We start from the raw sequence: 18,225 nt of genomic DNA, 5'->3' as shown, positions 1-18,225 counted from the left end.
TGGCCAACCGCCATTGATGCTGCATCCGAGCTCGACCTTGCACCAGAACCAATAGCTCCACCAAGATTTGCAGGGATGAATGGAGTTTTAGCAACCCAGACTGACTGAGTGAAGGGCATGCCAATGCAGGGATCACCATGAACAGCTGGAGGGAACTGTTTCCCAGTGCAGTGTGTTTCCATGGCCGCTTCTGGTTTTGTCTTGAAGTACTCGCCATCCACCATTGGCGTTGTATCCGAGCTCCACGTAGCACCAAAACCAGGAGATCCACCAAGAATTGCAGAAGTGAATGGAGTTTTAATAGCCAATGTTGTCTGAGTGAAGGGCTTGCCAACGCAGGGATCTTCATGAAATGCCAAAGGAAACTGTTTCACAGTGAGGTATGGTTCCAACATAAAACGCAGCCCCTTCCCAAAGCCACACCAACCCCACTTCTCTCTGCCTTTAGGGAGCAGAATAATCCCCCGCCTCCCTCCTCCATTGAACTCCTCGATGGCCAAGTAATCCCCCTAAACATTGTTGTAGCTTCTTTGGCAAAGGAAGACGTTGTGTGTGGTTCTGATTTTTCAAAAGAAGCCCGCATTGTTTGCTAACCTTGCCACCTCCTCTATCGTCGACAGAAGCCAGAAGATGCCTTCTTGACCTGAATGAACAGAGCCTAAACCCCGCTCGATAATCTTGAGACATAAAGATTTACCCCCCAAATCTAATTAAAATTGAAACGACTTCTATTCAACATAAAAGATTCTGCCCATGGTGAGGACAATAACCAGACAGTAGTGTTAAAAAGAAAGAAGTAAAAAGAATTCATATAAAGGACCAAGGAACAAGCTAACTGGAAAGCTAGCTGGAGAAGAAGACTGGAAAGGATGCATACAAAGATTGTAGCATAACCTTTGTGAAAAAACAGAAGAACACTACAAAAGGGTTTATCAAACACGCTCGAAGATTATAACAAAATCTACAAGATTGAAAGAGGAGAAATTAGGAACAAAAGAAACAGTTCAATCTTAAAGGGAGCTCAAGAATGAGGCTTTTAATTGCAGCAAACATGACAAAGTTGCGGAAGATTATGTTCAATACTTTCTATGCTTGGATATTTGCCCATCATAGGTTGTTTGTTTCTAGTTTTGCAGATTTTTTGAATTTTTGTTCTTCTTTTTCTTCAGATTAAGGGTACGCTTGTATACTCTCTGTGTATTATGGTTGCACCCCTCTGCGTTTAATGAATGATAATGAAATTACTTATAAAAAAAAAAAGTAAAAAAGTTGTGAAAGCATACTGATTCCTTGCCCTTTAATTATTTTAGGAGTTGTTAATAACGTAAACAAATGAGCAAGATACTCTCCCAAAGAAAAAGAATAAAAGGACTGGGGTTTCTGGTTGCTGTTTCTGCTGACTTGTTGGATGCTGCAAAAGCATTTATAATATTCTAAAACAGCAAAACTTGTATAAAATCTAATGTTGTCTACCTTGGACTGTAGCTACCGTCAACATGACAAATACATAATCGATTCATTGCACCTTTTCATTTTTCAAGCAAGTAATATACGTCCTGAATCAAAGTGACAATTTCAATATCTGAAGAACTTTGGGGTTGTTCAGCATTGGATGTATGCAACCTCTAGAGAAGTTGAAAATTGCTGTGGGTGGCTTGGAACAATTTCTGAACCCCATGAGTTGCCATGATGTTGTTAAGAGCAGTTGCAGCAATTGCTGGATTTACAAACTTCTACATATTCTATTTTTCCAGGCAATGAAACCAAGCTGGGCATGAGTAGGGGGATACCCGAACCAAAGCTTACAGCTGTGGATGCCATGATTGACAAGTTGACTGGAGCTATATTTGTTTTCCAGATTGTGGTTGTTATTGTTCTAGGCATAGCTGGTAATGTTTGGAAGGACACTGAAGCAAGGAAGGTATGTCACAATTATCCTTTTGTTTCTTATGCAGTTAAATCTATTTTATGTGAACTTAATGCCATTTTTAGATAAGAGTTTGCATGTCTTTCAGGGATGTATAGTATTTGTCTTTCTTGTCCACTCGGCATTTCAATCATCCATTATAACAACCTCATTGAACCTTCCTCTATTGAAGACTTGTCCCTGATAGCAAGCATTTATACCGCTGCTTGTTGAATAGCGACTTGTTAGTTGTTAGTATGTCCTTTAATAAGTTGTGCTACTGATTGTGACGTTGACTAATACCTTGCATTTGTCATTCTTTGGCTTCTGAAAGGACCTATTCCCTGCTTCTGTTGAAGATAATCTTGTAATTTTGAGTAGGATGATGGACCAAGAATACTGCGTGTAATTGCTGGATTTCTATGTAATGTTTGCTAGTTGCACTGCCTTTGATCTGATTTTTCTTCTTCTTCAATGTGGAGTATAATTTCTGCAAAATCTGGTGGGTTTAGGAATGAATTCTTTAGCCGAATAAGAAGTTTCATGCATACTGCATTAGTTGTGTAAAAGTGATGATCGAATGTGGTGAGCTCCAACCTATTGCAGCACTTGGTTGAATTCTGTTGGCTGATATCATATATCTTTTTTCTTTCTTTGTTTCTTTAGTTGATTGTTGTGTCTATCTAAATCTGATATGACCTAAATAAATAAAAAGTATCTAAACCATAATTGAGATTGTTAAAAAGTGGGATCATTTAGAATATTCAAGTAAAATGATTTAAAATTTTAACTACCCACTCTGCCAAGCTAAACAAATATAAAATTAAATAGAAAGTTCCCCTAAAATAAAGACGATGTACTTTATAAGATATATAAACTGATAAGTTTAAAGGAAATAAAATTGTGGAAGTATTTTTGACATGGCGTATCCAAGTTCGTGTACCCATTTTGTATCCTTGTCCCCTTGTCCCAAGTTTTAGATGAGTCCGGCACTTAGACACATAACTCGATGCTCATACACTAGTCCATGTAATATAGAATCAAAGTGAACTGGTTTGTCCTGTACAGTGACTTTAATTTATTTATAATTCCGGACATTCATTTATTATTTTCTTGTTGTTTCCATTAGTGGGGATTTGCCCTCTTTGCAATACCTCTTTTGTTCATTCTTTTTTTTGTTTTCCTCTCTCGATTTAGTTTCCTTTACTCCATATGCAACTCTTTATTCATGTCATTATCCAGAAGCACATTGTCCTTCTACTTGAAATCTGAAATTTTAGATGAGTTTGATATTTAGTATTTTCATGGATAGAACTATTATCTTGAAACGTATACCCACTTTCATGTTTTTTTTTTTTTTTTCGTAGCAATGGTATGTACAATATCCGAAGGAAGGCCCATGGTTTGAACTGTTGGTTATCCCTCTTCGCTTTGAGCTTCTATGTTCCATCATGATTCCCATATCAATTAAGGTAAGATGTTGCATATCATGCTTACAATCTTAGATTATCTACATTGCCATTATCATGGTTTGGCATGTTTGCTATTATTATGTTTTAACATGAAGCTAAATGATATTTGACAAATTCAGCAATATGAGAGAAGTAGTTCTTTGGAGTTTGGAGAGTATAAAGCTAGAGAGTGAGAGACAGAGAGAGGAGGGTGATGAATATTTCAATTTTTGTGGTCTCAATGAAATATTACTCATGTTGAAGATCCTCTCAAACCTAAGTTGTATAATTTCCGTATAGGATAGGTCCTTGGCGTTGCATATATTCTTGCTAGTGCTAGTTAAATAGAGGGAGACCATGGTACTAACTTGCAAATTGTCAGTTAGACTAATTTGCTCTGTGTAGGTTTGTTTAATGAGTGATTTTAAGGATCATTATGAGGTTATGTATAGATGTGAAGCACAAGCATAACTGCAAACTGAAGTGTTTACTTTTGACAGGTATCTCTGGATCTTGTGAAGAGCTTATATGCAAAATTTATTGATTGGGACAACCAGATGATTGACCGAGAAAGTGGTACTCCAGCCCATGCAACAAAGTAAGTGATATGAGGTAAAAGTTTCAATGAAGTTAACTATATGAAAAATGTAGTTATATTGCATATATTTTTAAGAGGTTTTTGTTATATGTGGCAGTACAGCAATAAGCGAGGACCTTGGACAAGTTGAGTACATTTTAACTGACAAAACTGGTACCCTAACTGAAAATAAAATGATCTTTAGAAGATGTTGCATCAATGGTGTTTTCTATGGGAATGAGAGTGGGGATGCGTTGAAAGGTTTGGTTTTTAACTTTGCAGCAATGGAGCTCTTCCTTGTTTTCTGTCACATGTACTTGTTGCATGGCAAACTTTTTTCAATACACCATGTAATTGTACAGAAATCAAAAAGGGGTTTTAGGAGATATAGTTAAGTCAATATTACTCCTAGATATGTTTTCATGCTAAGTTATTTCTGTCTTATATTGATTGACCTGTCTGGAATCCCTATCCTGAAGGGCGCAATACTGTTTCAGAATATAAAATGACACATAGGTTCTTTCTTGTGGTTCACATTACAGCCAAATTTGAGTTTCGTATTTCTGTTCCAAGTAGAAAGTCTAGGTATGAAGTTGGATCTTTTGTTATGTTTTCAACCCCAAGCAATTTTTTTTTTTTTTTTTTTGTAAGTAGTTGGGCCTAATTTAAGTCAAGCATTGCTGTGTTAATCTTATGTTGCAGCCTTCAGTTATGCTGAAGCTTTTCATTGTTGCTTTTTGATTCTTTGTTCAATCGGTTTCCTTTCACCAAATTTCATAGTCTTTGTTTTTGTAAGATTGAGTCACTTGACTACTTGCTTCACATGAACATGTTTACTTCTCTGGATTATGAGCTTGAATCTATCACTTTATAATGCCTTGATTTATCCATCCAACAAACATAACAGATAAAAAAAAAATTTATAGGAATATGTAGGATTTTTATGCTAACAGATTAATTCATCAAACTTGGCTGTTTATTTACTTTTGTAATTTCTTGATTCTCCTGTATTTGTGTGTCTCAAACATCTAGAAACTCTTTTAGATTGCAAAACTTTGTCTTCTGATCAGCTCCATGTTTTCATACGCAGATGTGGAGCTGCTTGATGCTGTTTCCAGTGGCTCTCCAGATGTTATACGTTTTCTTACGGTTATGGCAATATGTAATACCGTTATACCGATACGAAGGTGTGCGTAGCTTCATTTTGTGGTTAAATTCTTGCTAGATTTTGACATTTACCCTAGATTCAAATCATGGAACATTTTCATTTTAGCTTCATTTTGTGGTTAAATTCTTGCTGGATTTTGAGATTTACCCTAGATTCAAATCATGGAACATTTTCATTTTAGTGTGTTAGGTTTTTTATTTTTTTAATAAGTAATTCAATTCATTAAAAAGCGCAGATGAGCGCAAGCCTAAAACCCTAATGTGTTTTAGGTTTACGTGCACATATTTCGTAGTTTTGAAATCTTTCCTGTCTGTTTCTTTTGTTGCCTATAGCAAAAGTGGAGATATATTGTACAAGGCACAGTCTCAGGATGAGGATGCTCTTGTTCGTGCTGCTGCTCGGTTGCATATGATTTTTGTAAATAAGAATGCAAATATTCTTGGTAAAAGTCATTTGCTTTTGGCTGTCATAGAAAGACGGTGCTCATAATGGGGTTAATGATATGGTTTACATAACTATATTGCAGAGATCAAGTTCAATACTTCAACAATTCAATATGAAGTCTTGGAGACTCTCGAGTTCACTTATGATAGGAAAAGAATGTCTGTAGTTGTGAAAGATTGCCAGAATGGAAAGATCTTCCTTTTGACAAAAGGAGCAGATGAATCTATTCTACCTCATGCATGTGCTGGTAACCCCTACCTATTGGTGCTTTTTATTTCTCTTCCACAAGGACTGTAGGCAGGGACGGAACCAGGACTTTTTTTTCAAGGGGAGCTAAACCAAAGCATAAATAATGGGCCAAAGTCTAGTTCTGATAGAAACAAAGCCTAATTTTTAAGCCCAAATGTGTGTGTGTGTGTATATATATATATAAGCCCAATGCTTATTATTTTGACCTTTTTTTTTTTTCAAAGCAATTTAGAGGGGAAAGGGAGAGGGGGAATTATTATTTTGACTATTATCAAGTCTTTACTGCTCTAGACAAAAGCTAGTGAGAACTTAAGCATTGGAAGTTGGAGCTAAGATCTTGGGAAACATGTTTTTCCATATATCATTCACTAAAAGATAGATAATCACAAGCCCACATGCAAATGAGTTACATGGGGCCTTATTAACCGGGATAGAGTTGAGGGGGGCCATGGCCCCCCACCGGCTACCCCCCAATTTCGTCCCTAGCTGTAGGGAAACATTATAAGATGTGTAGTTTGGAAGTTCCTTCCAAACTTAAGTTCCATGTGAGAAACATAATTTATTATGTAGTTTGAGGAAGAGAAACATGAATGGTTTGATATATTGAATCACTTCTATTTGGATAGTAAAAGTTAATGTGTAACGACCCAATGAAAGTGCTAGCCACATCTATACTATCACTCAAAAGGACTTGTCAAGTTATAATTGAAGCTTCCTAGAATCACTTATAAAGCTCAGTCTCATCTAGTAAGGTATCAATATGGAACTTAACATTCATGAGTACCTTTATAATTCACCCATTCAATGTGGGCAATTCACCCATTCAATGTGGGCTTTCTGAGGTGTCACATAACGTGTATTCTAACATATAGAATAGAAAGCATCAAACCTTGAATTCTCTCTCACTCCTAAAGTTGATAAACTCTCTTACATTAGAGAACAGAATAGCAGATGCTATTTTATCTTAATAAATTGGGTCATAAATCTATGGTAAGCAGCAATGTTGGTGGTGTTTATTCTTTCTGGGAAAGGGAATGAATGGCTGATTAAAACTCATATGGTGCTGTCTGTCTCAGTCTGTCCTAAGTTTTCTACAAGTTCAGAACTCTAATTCTGTTGCTTGGGCTTTGCGGTTGATGGCCCTTGCATGGGTGCTGTTGAAAGTGTTGTAATCTGCTGCCATAATCTGATTGTTTTTATGTTGCATTCTTGTTGGAGATGGACGGTAGTACATCAACTATTAAGTGGTAGCGAAGTACTGATTTTCAAAATTTTAATGTAATCACTAGAACTATGTAAGGGAAGTTATTGAATTCACCCATGAGAGGGGAGGGATTTCGGAGGATAAGGCTTATGTCATATTGCGTAGTCTACTATTACCCTTTTGACCAAAACATACATTCCATGCATTTGCATGACTTATTCTTTTGCTTTGGAATCAGTTATATGCTGCTATACTAATCTGGTTCCTCTGTTGACTTGTAAAATAAAGAAAAAGAAAAAGAAAGAAAGAAAGAAAGTGGTGCCTTGTTATGTCTCGCTAGGCATGACTATTGTGTGTGTGGAGATTCTAAAGGTGGATTCTGGATAGTAATTTATTGATTATTTAGCTGAGAATACCCTGCTATTTTTACTGTTTCTAGAGAAAATATCAACTAATCAATATCACTTTGGTGACCCTGAGTTCACTTCAGGACAGCAAACAAGGGCGTTTATCGAAGCTGTGGATCATTATGCTCAATTGGGGCTGCGTACACTGTGTTTGGCTTGGCGTGAATTAAGGGAAGATGAATATCGAGAATGGTCTTTGTTGTATAAAGAGGCTAGTAGCACCTTAGTTGATAGGGAGGTAAAATGTACATCTCAATGTATTAGATTTTGTGTATATATATATATATATATATAGATAATACGCACACACACACACACACACACACACACATAACGTATATGTATGCATGTTGTACCACACACACATATTTATGTGTGGATAGATAGATAGTTAGGTTTATCCAATTATATCAACATGTGCTTCCCTAAATCTGCCAACTTTTGCAGTGGAGAATTGCTGATGTTTGCCAAAGGTTAGAACATGATTTGGAAATTCTTGGAGTAACTGCAATAGAAGACCGTCTACAGGTGAATCTCTGTAGTTGGACAGTTGAAGCCTAACTTTCAAAAACAGTATTGCTTTCCTAGTTTATCCTCTTCTAAATTCTGACACGTCATTTATAATTTAGGATGGTGTACCAGAAACAATAGAAACATTAAGAAAAGCAGGAATAAACTTTTGGATGCTGACTGGAGACAAGCAGAATACTGCCATACAGATTGCTCTCTCATGCAATTTTATTTCTCCAGGTAGTTACTCTCTTGTAGTATTTCCCCTTTTTTCTTTTGAATTTTGAGATATGCTGGTGAATGAGAGAAGCTGTGATCCAAACTATTAAGCATTGTTTGATTCTCTTGTTACAAGGCTTGACCTGTTGACTTTTAAGTATTGGGTGTCTACACTTCTGTCCATCCATCTCCCTATTTGACACAAATTGTGTCTGTTTTAACTTGTCCTAAGGGTACAGATTCAAATTTTATATTTTTGTGGATTTTTTTTATTTTTTATTTTTTTATTTTTTTTCTAATGAGTAAGTTTATGAAAATTGAGAACTCAGCGTAAAACTTAAAAGGAGTATGTGACATCTAGCTGAGCTTTTAATGCCCCCTCATTTTATTGTTTAAAATATTGCCCTGGAACAAAGTGCCCTTATGCTCAACTTACTCTTTTAATTGGTGTTCTAGGTGCTGAACTTTTAATATTCTATTTTCCAGCAATTTCCTCTTATTTCTTTTTTGTAGTGGCTTTTTTTTTTTTTTTTTTGGGTGGGGGTGGGGGGTGGGAAGGTTCAGGGTGTGGACCAGGTAGAATTTTTTATTTCTCTCCTGCATGCATGTATGAATACGTGATCTCGTTGGTACTTTTGCTTCTAGTTTAACATGTACTACATTATGTGTTGTTGCTTTTGAAAGATTTAGGTGGAATGATTGAATCTTCTCATTAGATATAAATAATTTTATAACATTATCAAGTACATGCACCATAAAATCTTGTTTTTTTTTTGTCTGTAATTTGACAGAGCCAAAAGGTCAGCTTCTGTCAATTGATGGAAAAACTAAAGATGAAGTTCGTACAAGTTTAGAGAGAGTTCTACTTACAATGAGGATAACAGCGTCAGAACCTAAGGTATAGCTTATTCACTTTGTCAATCAAAAGTTCAAATTAAGTCACGGGTTCTTTGCTTCCATTTACATTTTGGAGCTATTTTATTGAAAATCTAAGTAATTTATTAGTGAATGAGTACTTGATGTTTCTTATTCTAATAATTGATTGCCATATGAATTGGATCTGGATCTAATAAACATGTGAATCACAACATTGTGAATGGAATTGGGTATATAGTGGTTTGTGTCCAACATTCTGATGAGGGGGCAAAATTATTTATACCAACACTCGGCATATATAAGATAATCCATTGGGTGCATGGAAACAACCTAGATGATTTAAGTTGGGAATCATGGTCCTTGATTTCAGGTTGAGCTTTCGAGATAATAGGTGTCACTTTATTGATGTTTTGAACCATCTACATCTGAGCAGTGGGAGGAGCTGAAAGTATTCAGAGTTCATTGTACTATGATGATCATGCTTAAGATGGCTGCATTCATGTACAATGGAACAGGAAAGATCCAATGTTGAAGGGATTCCTTACATCTTAAAGTGTTTTGTTTTGTTTTGTTTTGTTTTTTTTTTTTTCATAAGGAAAGATGAAAGCTCTTATGTAATCAGCAGGAAATATTTTCTTACCCTCTGTCGGAAAAAACCTATTAAAACCTTGTCCATCCAATTATAAAATAAACGTATCATTTAAGGGAGCATTGGTAGGTTTGATGACTCAGTCTGGGTGCTTGATAAGTGATAGGGTGATTAATGTGCTCGATGTAATGTAAATTCTAAAAAAAAGTTGTGGGTTCTAAAAGAGCAGTTCCACAATTGTATATCGGATGGAAGTTCTCAATGACAAGGAGGAAGTTGATAAATGGGTAGGGGAGGTATGGTTTCATGTTGTGGAGGAAGGTTTTAATACTTCTGTGAAATTAGTAGCTGAATTTTATTTTCTAGTTAGCAAAACTTATACAAGAGGCAGGTATCTGAAAGTGCATTGAAGAAAAAGACATTTGAACAGAACCCATGAAATGTTTCCTTTTTGTGGACAATGAATCTACACTGAAAGTAAAATCTGGAGAGTTTCAAGGAAAGATCACCATTCTGTAGAGGTTCGGTATACAGTGGTGTTTCCATTAAACCATCCATTATGTGTGCTTCATCAAACTCTGCTCCTGCTAATCCTACCTTTAGTGCAACAGTAACACATATTTCCTTAAGTAATCCTTTCTTTTTACGTTTGTTAGGCCTGTATGGTTTTTTGTTTTTATTTTCCCCTTTAGTGGGGCTTTTTCTTTTTCTTTTTTTTAAAAAAAGGTTATTTTTCCGATGGAGACTTGTATATTTTTATATGTGGAGGGAGGTGGGGATAGACTCTTTTTATGTTATAGAAATCTAATTACTTAAGAATCGTAAGAGTCACTATATCGAATTTGACCCCACTCTAAAACAGGTTTGCCTATATTGCATTTATATTTGTGGAAGATGTAATATTTAAGTTGTAATTAATTTGAATATGTTTAGTGTGTCGTCCCACATTGCCTAGGTGTAGGAAATGTGATGTGCTTATATAGATCATGCTCTCTCTAAATGGTATGGGGCCTTTTGGGGTAAAACCTAAGAACAAAACCGTACGGGCTTGGCCCAAAGCGGACAATATCATACCACTTGGAGGGAGCTGTTACATTTAGCAAGGTGATGATGGTTATCTTGGTTTGTTGCATTTTTTAAGGTAATTGAGGAGGAACAATTATTCTTGTATCAACTTTAAGCAAGCTGTGCTTTGGTTAACGTAATTTTTTTCTTGTAATTTGTCTTTGCTAGTGGCTCCCATTAAAGGTTATAATAATCAGTTGTTTCATTTTTGCTTCTTTTTTTTTTAAACAGGATGTGGCATTTGTTGTTGATGGTTGGGCTCTTGAAATTGCACTTACGTATTATCGGAAAGCTTTTACCGAATTGGCAATATTGTCAAGGACTGCTATATGTTGTCGTGTGACGCCATCACAAAAGGCACAGGTGGCACCATCAAACTTTTTTGTTTGCTCTATTTTCATTTTCCTCCTACCTATTTTGGCTTGTTAAGTTCAGTTTTTATCTGCATACAATTTGAGTACTCTATATTTAAAGATTTTATTTCTGTTTTTATTCTTTTTTCTTGCTCTTATAGTTTATCTTTTTTTCTCCTCTCCCCTATTGAGGTTCTCTGCTGTACTAATGTGAATATAAGATGGATTAAGCTTCAAATAGATGATGATTGTGAACTAAGGCAATCAAAGGGTTTAAATTATACGTAAAGTCTAAGACCAAGACTCTCCAGATCTTCTAACCTAAAAACTAAACCCCAAGAGAAACAAATTCCACATATTCCCCAAGTTATTTAAATCTAATAAATGATTGTGTTGAATTTTTAGTTTTATTTTTATTTTTTTTGATAAGTAATAGAAAATTTTATTAAAAAAAAAAAAGCGCAAGGCGCCCCTACGTTTATGGGCAGTATACAATGGGAACACCTAACAAGAACGAGCAAACTAAAGACCCAAACAACCCAACACCATATAGAACCCACCCAAAAGTCCTAAAACCCTAAAACCCCGAAACCCACAGAATGCCCGCTGCTAAAAAACATGAACCTTGCCTTTCCCGGGCCTAGGGACGCACCTGTATTGAAAATCTGTTATGGATGGTTGATCATGTCTAGTAATGATCAACATAACCTAAAGCATCAATGGAGATGGAGAATGAAGTTAAGTTTAGACCAATTGATTATATGGTGTATATCTTCTGTTTCAACTGTTTTGCTGCAAGAGTTTCTTTTGTGGTCACTACTAGGGATGTGGAGTCTGAAGTGAAGAAAAAGCAAGAAAGAGAACACGATTTTTCTTCTAGTTATGGATTGGCCACGAATGTTTCATTGCAAGTTTTGATACTAATGCTTAGATGGCTGCAACTTGTTCTTGAATAATTGATTGCTGAAAATTTTGAAGATTTTGAAGTGGACGTGTGATGTCCCACATCGCCTGGGAATGAAGATGTGTTTATATGTATAAATGCACCATTTATGACACAGCGCGTTTTAAAGCCGTGATGACAATGAATCTATCAGAACTTCGCAGTTAAGCATGCTTCTACGAAAGCAGTACTAAGATGGGTGACCTCCTGGGAAGTTTGGTTCGGGGGAGCCAAAAGCGGACAATATTGTGTCATTGGGGGTGGGTCGTGACAAATGGTATCAGAGCAAATGGTATCAGAGCCATTGCCCAGCCTGAGATAGTGGGAGGGTGCACAAGCCAATGAGGGACGCCAGCGGGGACGCTAGGTCCAAAGAGGGGGTGATTGTGACGTCCCACATCGCTTGGGAATGTGGATGTGTTTATATGTATAAATGCACCATTTATGACACAACGCGTTTTAAAGCCGTGATGACTATGAAACTATCAGAACTCTGCAGTTAAGTGTGCTTCTGCGAGAGCAGTACCAGGATGGGTGACATCCTGGGAAGTCTGGTTCGGGAGAGCCAAAAGCGGACAATATTGTGTCATTGGGGGTGGGTCGTTACAGGATGGCTGCTATGTTTTGCTTCACTTGCACTTCTTTGCTTGATTCTTGGATGTTCTAAATATCCGATGTTACGCTCTCTCTGTTCCCTTTGGTGTCTCTTTTCTTATAGGGTTTGCCCCTCTTTTTTTTTGCTTTTTAATGTATTATTCCCATATTAAAAAACAAAACGAATTTGAAGATTTTTAAGACTCAGTTGACTAAGTGCTTTCAATCTCTTGATACTGCATCCTCTATATCAGGTATATTGCTAAGATCTTCTGTATCCTAGTGATCTTGAAAAGTTTTTGAATCGTGTTCGTTACATTTATCAACTATTTTTTTCGTGGAAAAGAGCCAATTTTGGGAGATTTTCATATGTATAACACCAACTGTAAAGGTTACTGTTTCAGTCCAGTGATGTGGACACTTAATCTTTCTGACATAAATTTTTGCAGCTTGTGGAGCTCTTAAAATCATGTGACTATAGAATATTAGCTATTGGGGATGGTGGGAACGATGTGAGGATGATACAACAAGCTGATATTGGTGTTGGCATTAGTGGACGAGAAGGACTGCAGGCAGCGAGGGCAGCTGATTATAGTATTGGGAGTAAGTTAATGTATAGCTGTCCATGCATGCCTGCTTGTGTTTTGAGTGCATATCTGTATGAGAAAGTTGTTTTAGATAGAAACTTGTAGGCAACTTACCTGTATTGAACTTCTATAAATTTGAGCTTTTCGTTCATAGCATTACCAATATCTTTTAACATACTCTTGAGTTGTTATATTTCTGTAAAAGGAATCTGGAACGCAAAATGTTAGTGGCTATTCTTATTGGTTTTGCATATGAACATCCTTGATGCTTGTTTGAAGTTTCGATGCTTTCTTTCTGAAAAATTAAATATTTTGCAGATTTCAAATGAATTCTCTGTAGCTCTACCGATTTGTTGATGCCTGTTTGATTTTTGAAGCACTCAACATATTTGAGCTAAAACCGGGAAGCATAAGAGAAACTATTCAAGTTTGTATTGAGTAAAAAAATTTAAAAAAAAAAAAAAAACTATATTTTGACCGAGTTGAACCGTATCAGTTAGATTATGACAGGCAGTGATAACAATCACTGTTCCAATAGTTATTACAGAACTAAAGCTACATAGAATTAGTTGGCTAGTGGTCAACAATGAATATTGCTCAAAAAAACACAAGAAAAAAAAAGAAGCAATTATTCGCTCACATCAGATTGTGAATCTACCATGTGGGCTAATAGTAGTAACTTAGTGATTATCGTGTAAATTAAGTCTTGTCTGCTGAGCATATTTCATGCTTGTGGTGTAGTACTGGAAATGAAGTTCATTTCGGAATTTCCTGTCAAAACCTGAAGATTTTGTGAATAGGAGATCCAGTGAGCCACAATATTTCGTAAACCAATAAGTGCAATGTCTTTTGCATGATTTTATTTTATATTACTGACATATTTTAGCTCCTCCAAATGCAGCCGATCTTTCTTGGAAGTAAACCTTGCGAGCATTCCTTCTCTTTTGGGAATTTGTACTCGTTTCAATGAAGCCTTAATCCCAACTATTTGGGGTTGGCTACATGGACCCTTTTATGCCACTTGACCATATTTAGGGCCATGTCTCTTGTTATCTCTCAAAAAATTATATATTTTTTGGGATTCTATGATGGATAAATTTAGAACTTCACTACTAAGAAAATGTTCTTAATATGATGACTTAAATTTTTTTGACTGCATAGGATCATTTGCCTTCATCTTATTTCATTCATTCCTCGTCAAATTGAATAATCTGCATTTTGATTAAGACTGCTTTTCGTTTCCAGAGTTCAGGTTTCTGAAAAGGTTGATACTGGTCCATGGGCGGTACTCATACAACCGTACAGCATTTCTGTCCCAGTATTCCTTTTATAAATCCCTACTAATTTGTTTCATCCAAATCTTGTAAGTTTACACATATAGTGTCCCTTGTCCCTTGTTTTCATGATTTTCTCTGTTTGGTTCTTTACAATTTTGCATGCTCCAATATCATCAGTGGATCGGACTTCTTTCGGGTTTTTTTTTTCTGATGAACTGACATTCAAAAATTTTCAGTTTCTCTTTTATTTCTGGTGTCTCTGGAACCAGCCTTTTCAACTCTGTCAGCTTGATGGCTTATAATGTTTTCTACACTAGTATTCCCGTTCTAGTCAGTGCCCTTGACAAAGATCTTAGTGAAGAAACTGTCATGCAGCACCCACAAATTTTATTTTACTGCCAAGCGGGGAGGTTTGATTTTATGGAGTTATCCACGTTATTTGTTTACATTTCGTATAGTTGATTCTATAACTGTTTTATTTGTTGGAATGTGTGCTTAGAGTTTCTGTATTAGGAAATTATGCTTCCTGACACGGTATCATTTTCTAAACAGGCTACTAAATCCTAGCACATTCGCTGGATGGTTTGGGAGATCTCTGTTTCATGTGAGTTCTGTTGCTAGCTTAGTTTTCTTCTGTTACTATTATTGTTGCACCCATGGTTTGTTAGCTTAGTTTGAGCATATTTTCTTTCACTTTTGGTGTTTCTCTTACTAATTTCATGTGTACTAGAGTTGTGCCCCCTATTTTCTCTGTGCAATTTGATAGATGTTTAAATAAGAAAACTGAATTCATTCATTCTCGTTTTTTCTGGTACTACTCTTGTATGCCTCCTGCATACAAAGGGTTTACAATTCTTGGCATTATTTTTTATAATGTTTAATTGCTCATTGAAAAAGAAAAAAGTTCATCTGAGATCATTTCATGATGTATGTAAGAGTTTTTTTTTCCCCTCTCCAATTGGTGCAGAAGCAACTAAAGTTTCTGCCCTTATGAGTTGATTTTTTTTTTTTTTTTTTCCTGAGCTCCTTATGAGTTGATTTGCTTGTGAAAATTTTATACCTATTAATGCTGGCTGTGATCTGCAGGCAATTGTTGTATTTGTAATCAGTATACATGCGTATGCCTATGAAAAAAGTGAAATGGAAGAGGTTTCCATGGTGGCACTCTCTGGATGTATTTGGTTGCAGGCCTTTGTTGTGGCATTGGAGACCAAGTAAGCTTCAATCTCATTACCCATGGTTGCAAATGCCTATCACAGTAGTCCTCAACTAAATATGGCCTCATATAAGGTGGCTAGTAGGCTATATTTAGATGCTTTTGACCTCAATAGAAAATTAGGGCTCTGTTTATTTCAATATAAAACATTTTCTGGAAATCACTTTTGGTGCAACCAAAAATCGTTAGTCTACAGAAAATGTTGTTATGGTCAATGGAAAATACATCCAATAATGGAAAAACGACTCAACACTTCAAGCATTAGTGCACCATCCCTCTCTTCGCTTTCTTTTCTCACATCCCCCTCTCTTCTCTCTCTTAGATTTTTCTTTCTTCTCTTCCTTTCAGATCTTACTTCCCCTCTCTCAAGATCCATCTGCTTTCTTCTCTTTCACACCAACACCATGTTGATGTATTGTAATATTTTAATAATATTGTTATCATTATTATTAGAGGGCAATTATGGAATTGTGTATTTAACACTAATATAAATAATATGTTAGCAGGAGTAGGAACCCTAATTCTGCGTCCTCTCTTTCTAACAAACTCTCTTTTTTCTCTTTTGAGATTGAACATTGACTCTATAGTTTACTTCCCATTTCAATTAAAATACCACGTTTTGTTTGGTTTCAAACGTGAGGGAGAATGTTAGAATATTAATTAAATTATTAAATTCACTATACCTATCAACTTGAGCTTTTGAAATAAGTCGTGATTTAACATACCATCTCCCTTTATCTCTCACTCTCCAATCAGAATTCCAAAACCCTTTGATGGGCTGCCGTTGGCCCGTAGCCACCTGACTCTTTGCTGTCAATCACCAACCTCACTGTCAATAAATCTCACCGGAAAAGCAGCCTAACTCAACTGGTTTTAACCGAGTAGAGTTAGATCCGAGTCCCACGAGCTTTTTCTCATCTCTTTGAGACTTGCCTAGGCTGGATTGGCCCTCTGGCCTCAAAAGCTGATCTCACCCGGCGCTTTTCAAGTGATAACTTGCTGGAATCTGACGAACCTTCCAAAATTTGCCCGTTTTCCAAACCTGTTCTCTGGGACTACCTTCTCTGCACCACCTCCACTTTGCTCCTTTCTCACACCGTACCCTATGCCGCCAGCTGCTCACAGTCTTAATGTTTTTGGTGTTTTTCAGTATTTACAAAAAAGGTTTTTCAGGCAAGAGCAAACAAAAAAATATTCTTTGGTTTTCTATGTTCCAACCAAAGAAGGGAAAATAGATTTATTTTCTGTGCAAATATTTATGTGGAAAATTTTTCCAGAGAACAATTTACATCAAAATGAATGCAGCGTGAAAAGAGGGCTGTGATAGTATTTCCTCAATCACCACGAATGGAAGACCAGCATTCCTGTGGTTAATTTCTACATTCATATGGAAACGATTAGTATTTCTCATGATTTGATGCCCCAAAAGCTTTCCTCAAACCTTTTTAGACAGTTTAAAAATTATTCGAGTTGCTCTACTGCTTGAACTTCCGTTTGACACATGCAGCTCCTTTACAATACTTCAACATATTGCCATATGGGGGAATTTGGCTGCCTTCTATGTCATCAACTGGATCTTCAGTGCCCTTCCATCATCAGGGATGTACACAATTATGTTTAGGTTGTGTAGACAACCATCTTATTGGACAACTGTGTTTGTAAGTTTTTCTTTCTGCCTAATGTTTTTTTTTTTTTCTCTGCCATGACACATTTTATTAGTGCAAAGCAGATATTGATGACACTTCAAATTCGATTGCAGCTCATAGTTGCCGTTGGGATGGGTCCAATTCTAGCTCTCAAGTACTTCCGATATACGTACAGGCCGAGTAAAATCAATACACTTCAGCAGGCGGAACGCCTGGGTGGGCCTATTTTGTCTCTCGGGAGCATCGAACCACAGGCAAGGTCTTTAGAGAAAGAAGTTTCTCCTTTGTCTATAACCCAACCCAAGAACAGGAATCCAGTTTATGAACCTCTACTATCAGATTCTCCAAATACTAGAAGGTCTTTTGGATCAGGAACACCATTTGATTTCTTTCAGTCACAATCCAGATTGTCTTTGAGCTACACAAGAAATTGTAAAGACAACTGAGTTATACAAGTCATTCATCAGCTTAGAACAAATGGTTTCTAGGCGCCACAGTTGAACTGTGGTTTCATTTTTTTGTTGTAAACCAGCAATATTTGTAGCTCATAGGGGTTGCTCGAAATCTTGTTCATGCCACTTGCAAAAATGAATGGTATATATAATGCTAATTTTTGGTCTGGCATGAGTTCTTTGAATCCAGTTTTTGCTTTATGCACCATCATGAGAGCAATAAATCGTGGTGTATCAAAAAGAATAATTAATAATGCCAAGTATCTTTTTGCTAGTTGAAATAGACTGCTTGAGCAGTTTTTGTTTTAATTCCAACTTGCTGGATTTGTGGTATAAACTAATTTAGATTAGGGACAAGTTCATGCATCTGTTTTTAGCAATCTTGAATTTCTTACCTCTGAAGGATTTGATTGGACAAGGCTACGAGTTAACAAATCAAGACGAATGTATAAACCCTCGTTCAGGTCCCTGTAATGGATTATGATCCCTTAC

The 18,225-nt window shown here is 36.4% G+C and overlaps 1 protein-coding gene across 1 annotated transcript in view; it reads left to right on the top strand.

Moving 5' to 3' along the window:
- LOC133860937 (phospholipid-transporting ATPase 2) overlaps window positions 1-17,922 on the top strand; it is a 30,470-nt gene extending 12,548 nt beyond the window's left edge. Inside the window, exons 7-25 of the mRNA XM_062296612.1 lie at window positions 1,755-1,921; window positions 3,274-3,378; window positions 3,858-3,955; window positions 4,053-4,195; window positions 5,025-5,121; window positions 5,435-5,544; window positions 5,629-5,793; window positions 7,490-7,644; window positions 7,854-7,934; window positions 8,036-8,156; window positions 8,927-9,033; window positions 10,897-11,028; window positions 13,005-13,158; window positions 14,388-14,505; window positions 14,656-14,829; window positions 14,972-15,023; window positions 15,506-15,633; window positions 17,143-17,293; window positions 17,395-17,922. Of these exons, the coding sequence (XP_062152596.1) occupies window positions 1,755-1,921; window positions 3,274-3,378; window positions 3,858-3,955; window positions 4,053-4,195; window positions 5,025-5,121; window positions 5,435-5,544; window positions 5,629-5,793; window positions 7,490-7,644; window positions 7,854-7,934; window positions 8,036-8,156; window positions 8,927-9,033; window positions 10,897-11,028; window positions 13,005-13,158; window positions 14,388-14,505; window positions 14,656-14,829; window positions 14,972-15,023; window positions 15,506-15,633; window positions 17,143-17,293; window positions 17,395-17,727 (2,591 nt within the window). The 3' untranslated portion in view covers window positions 17,728-17,922. The remainder of the gene's footprint in view (window positions 1-1,754; window positions 1,922-3,273; window positions 3,379-3,857; window positions 3,956-4,052; window positions 4,196-5,024; window positions 5,122-5,434; window positions 5,545-5,628; window positions 5,794-7,489; window positions 7,645-7,853; window positions 7,935-8,035; window positions 8,157-8,926; window positions 9,034-10,896; window positions 11,029-13,004; window positions 13,159-14,387; window positions 14,506-14,655; window positions 14,830-14,971; window positions 15,024-15,505; window positions 15,634-17,142; window positions 17,294-17,394) is intronic.
- Window positions 17,923-18,225: the final 303 nt, after the last annotated feature.

Source organism: Alnus glutinosa, chromosome 2, assembly GCF_958979055.1.
Source record: "Alnus glutinosa chromosome 2, dhAlnGlut1.1, whole genome shotgun sequence".
NCBI classification, from domain to species: domain Eukaryota; kingdom Viridiplantae; phylum Streptophyta; class Magnoliopsida; order Fagales; family Betulaceae; genus Alnus; species Alnus glutinosa.
Note: the sequence above shows the minus strand (reverse complement) of the source record. Positions and strands in the feature narration are given on the sequence as shown.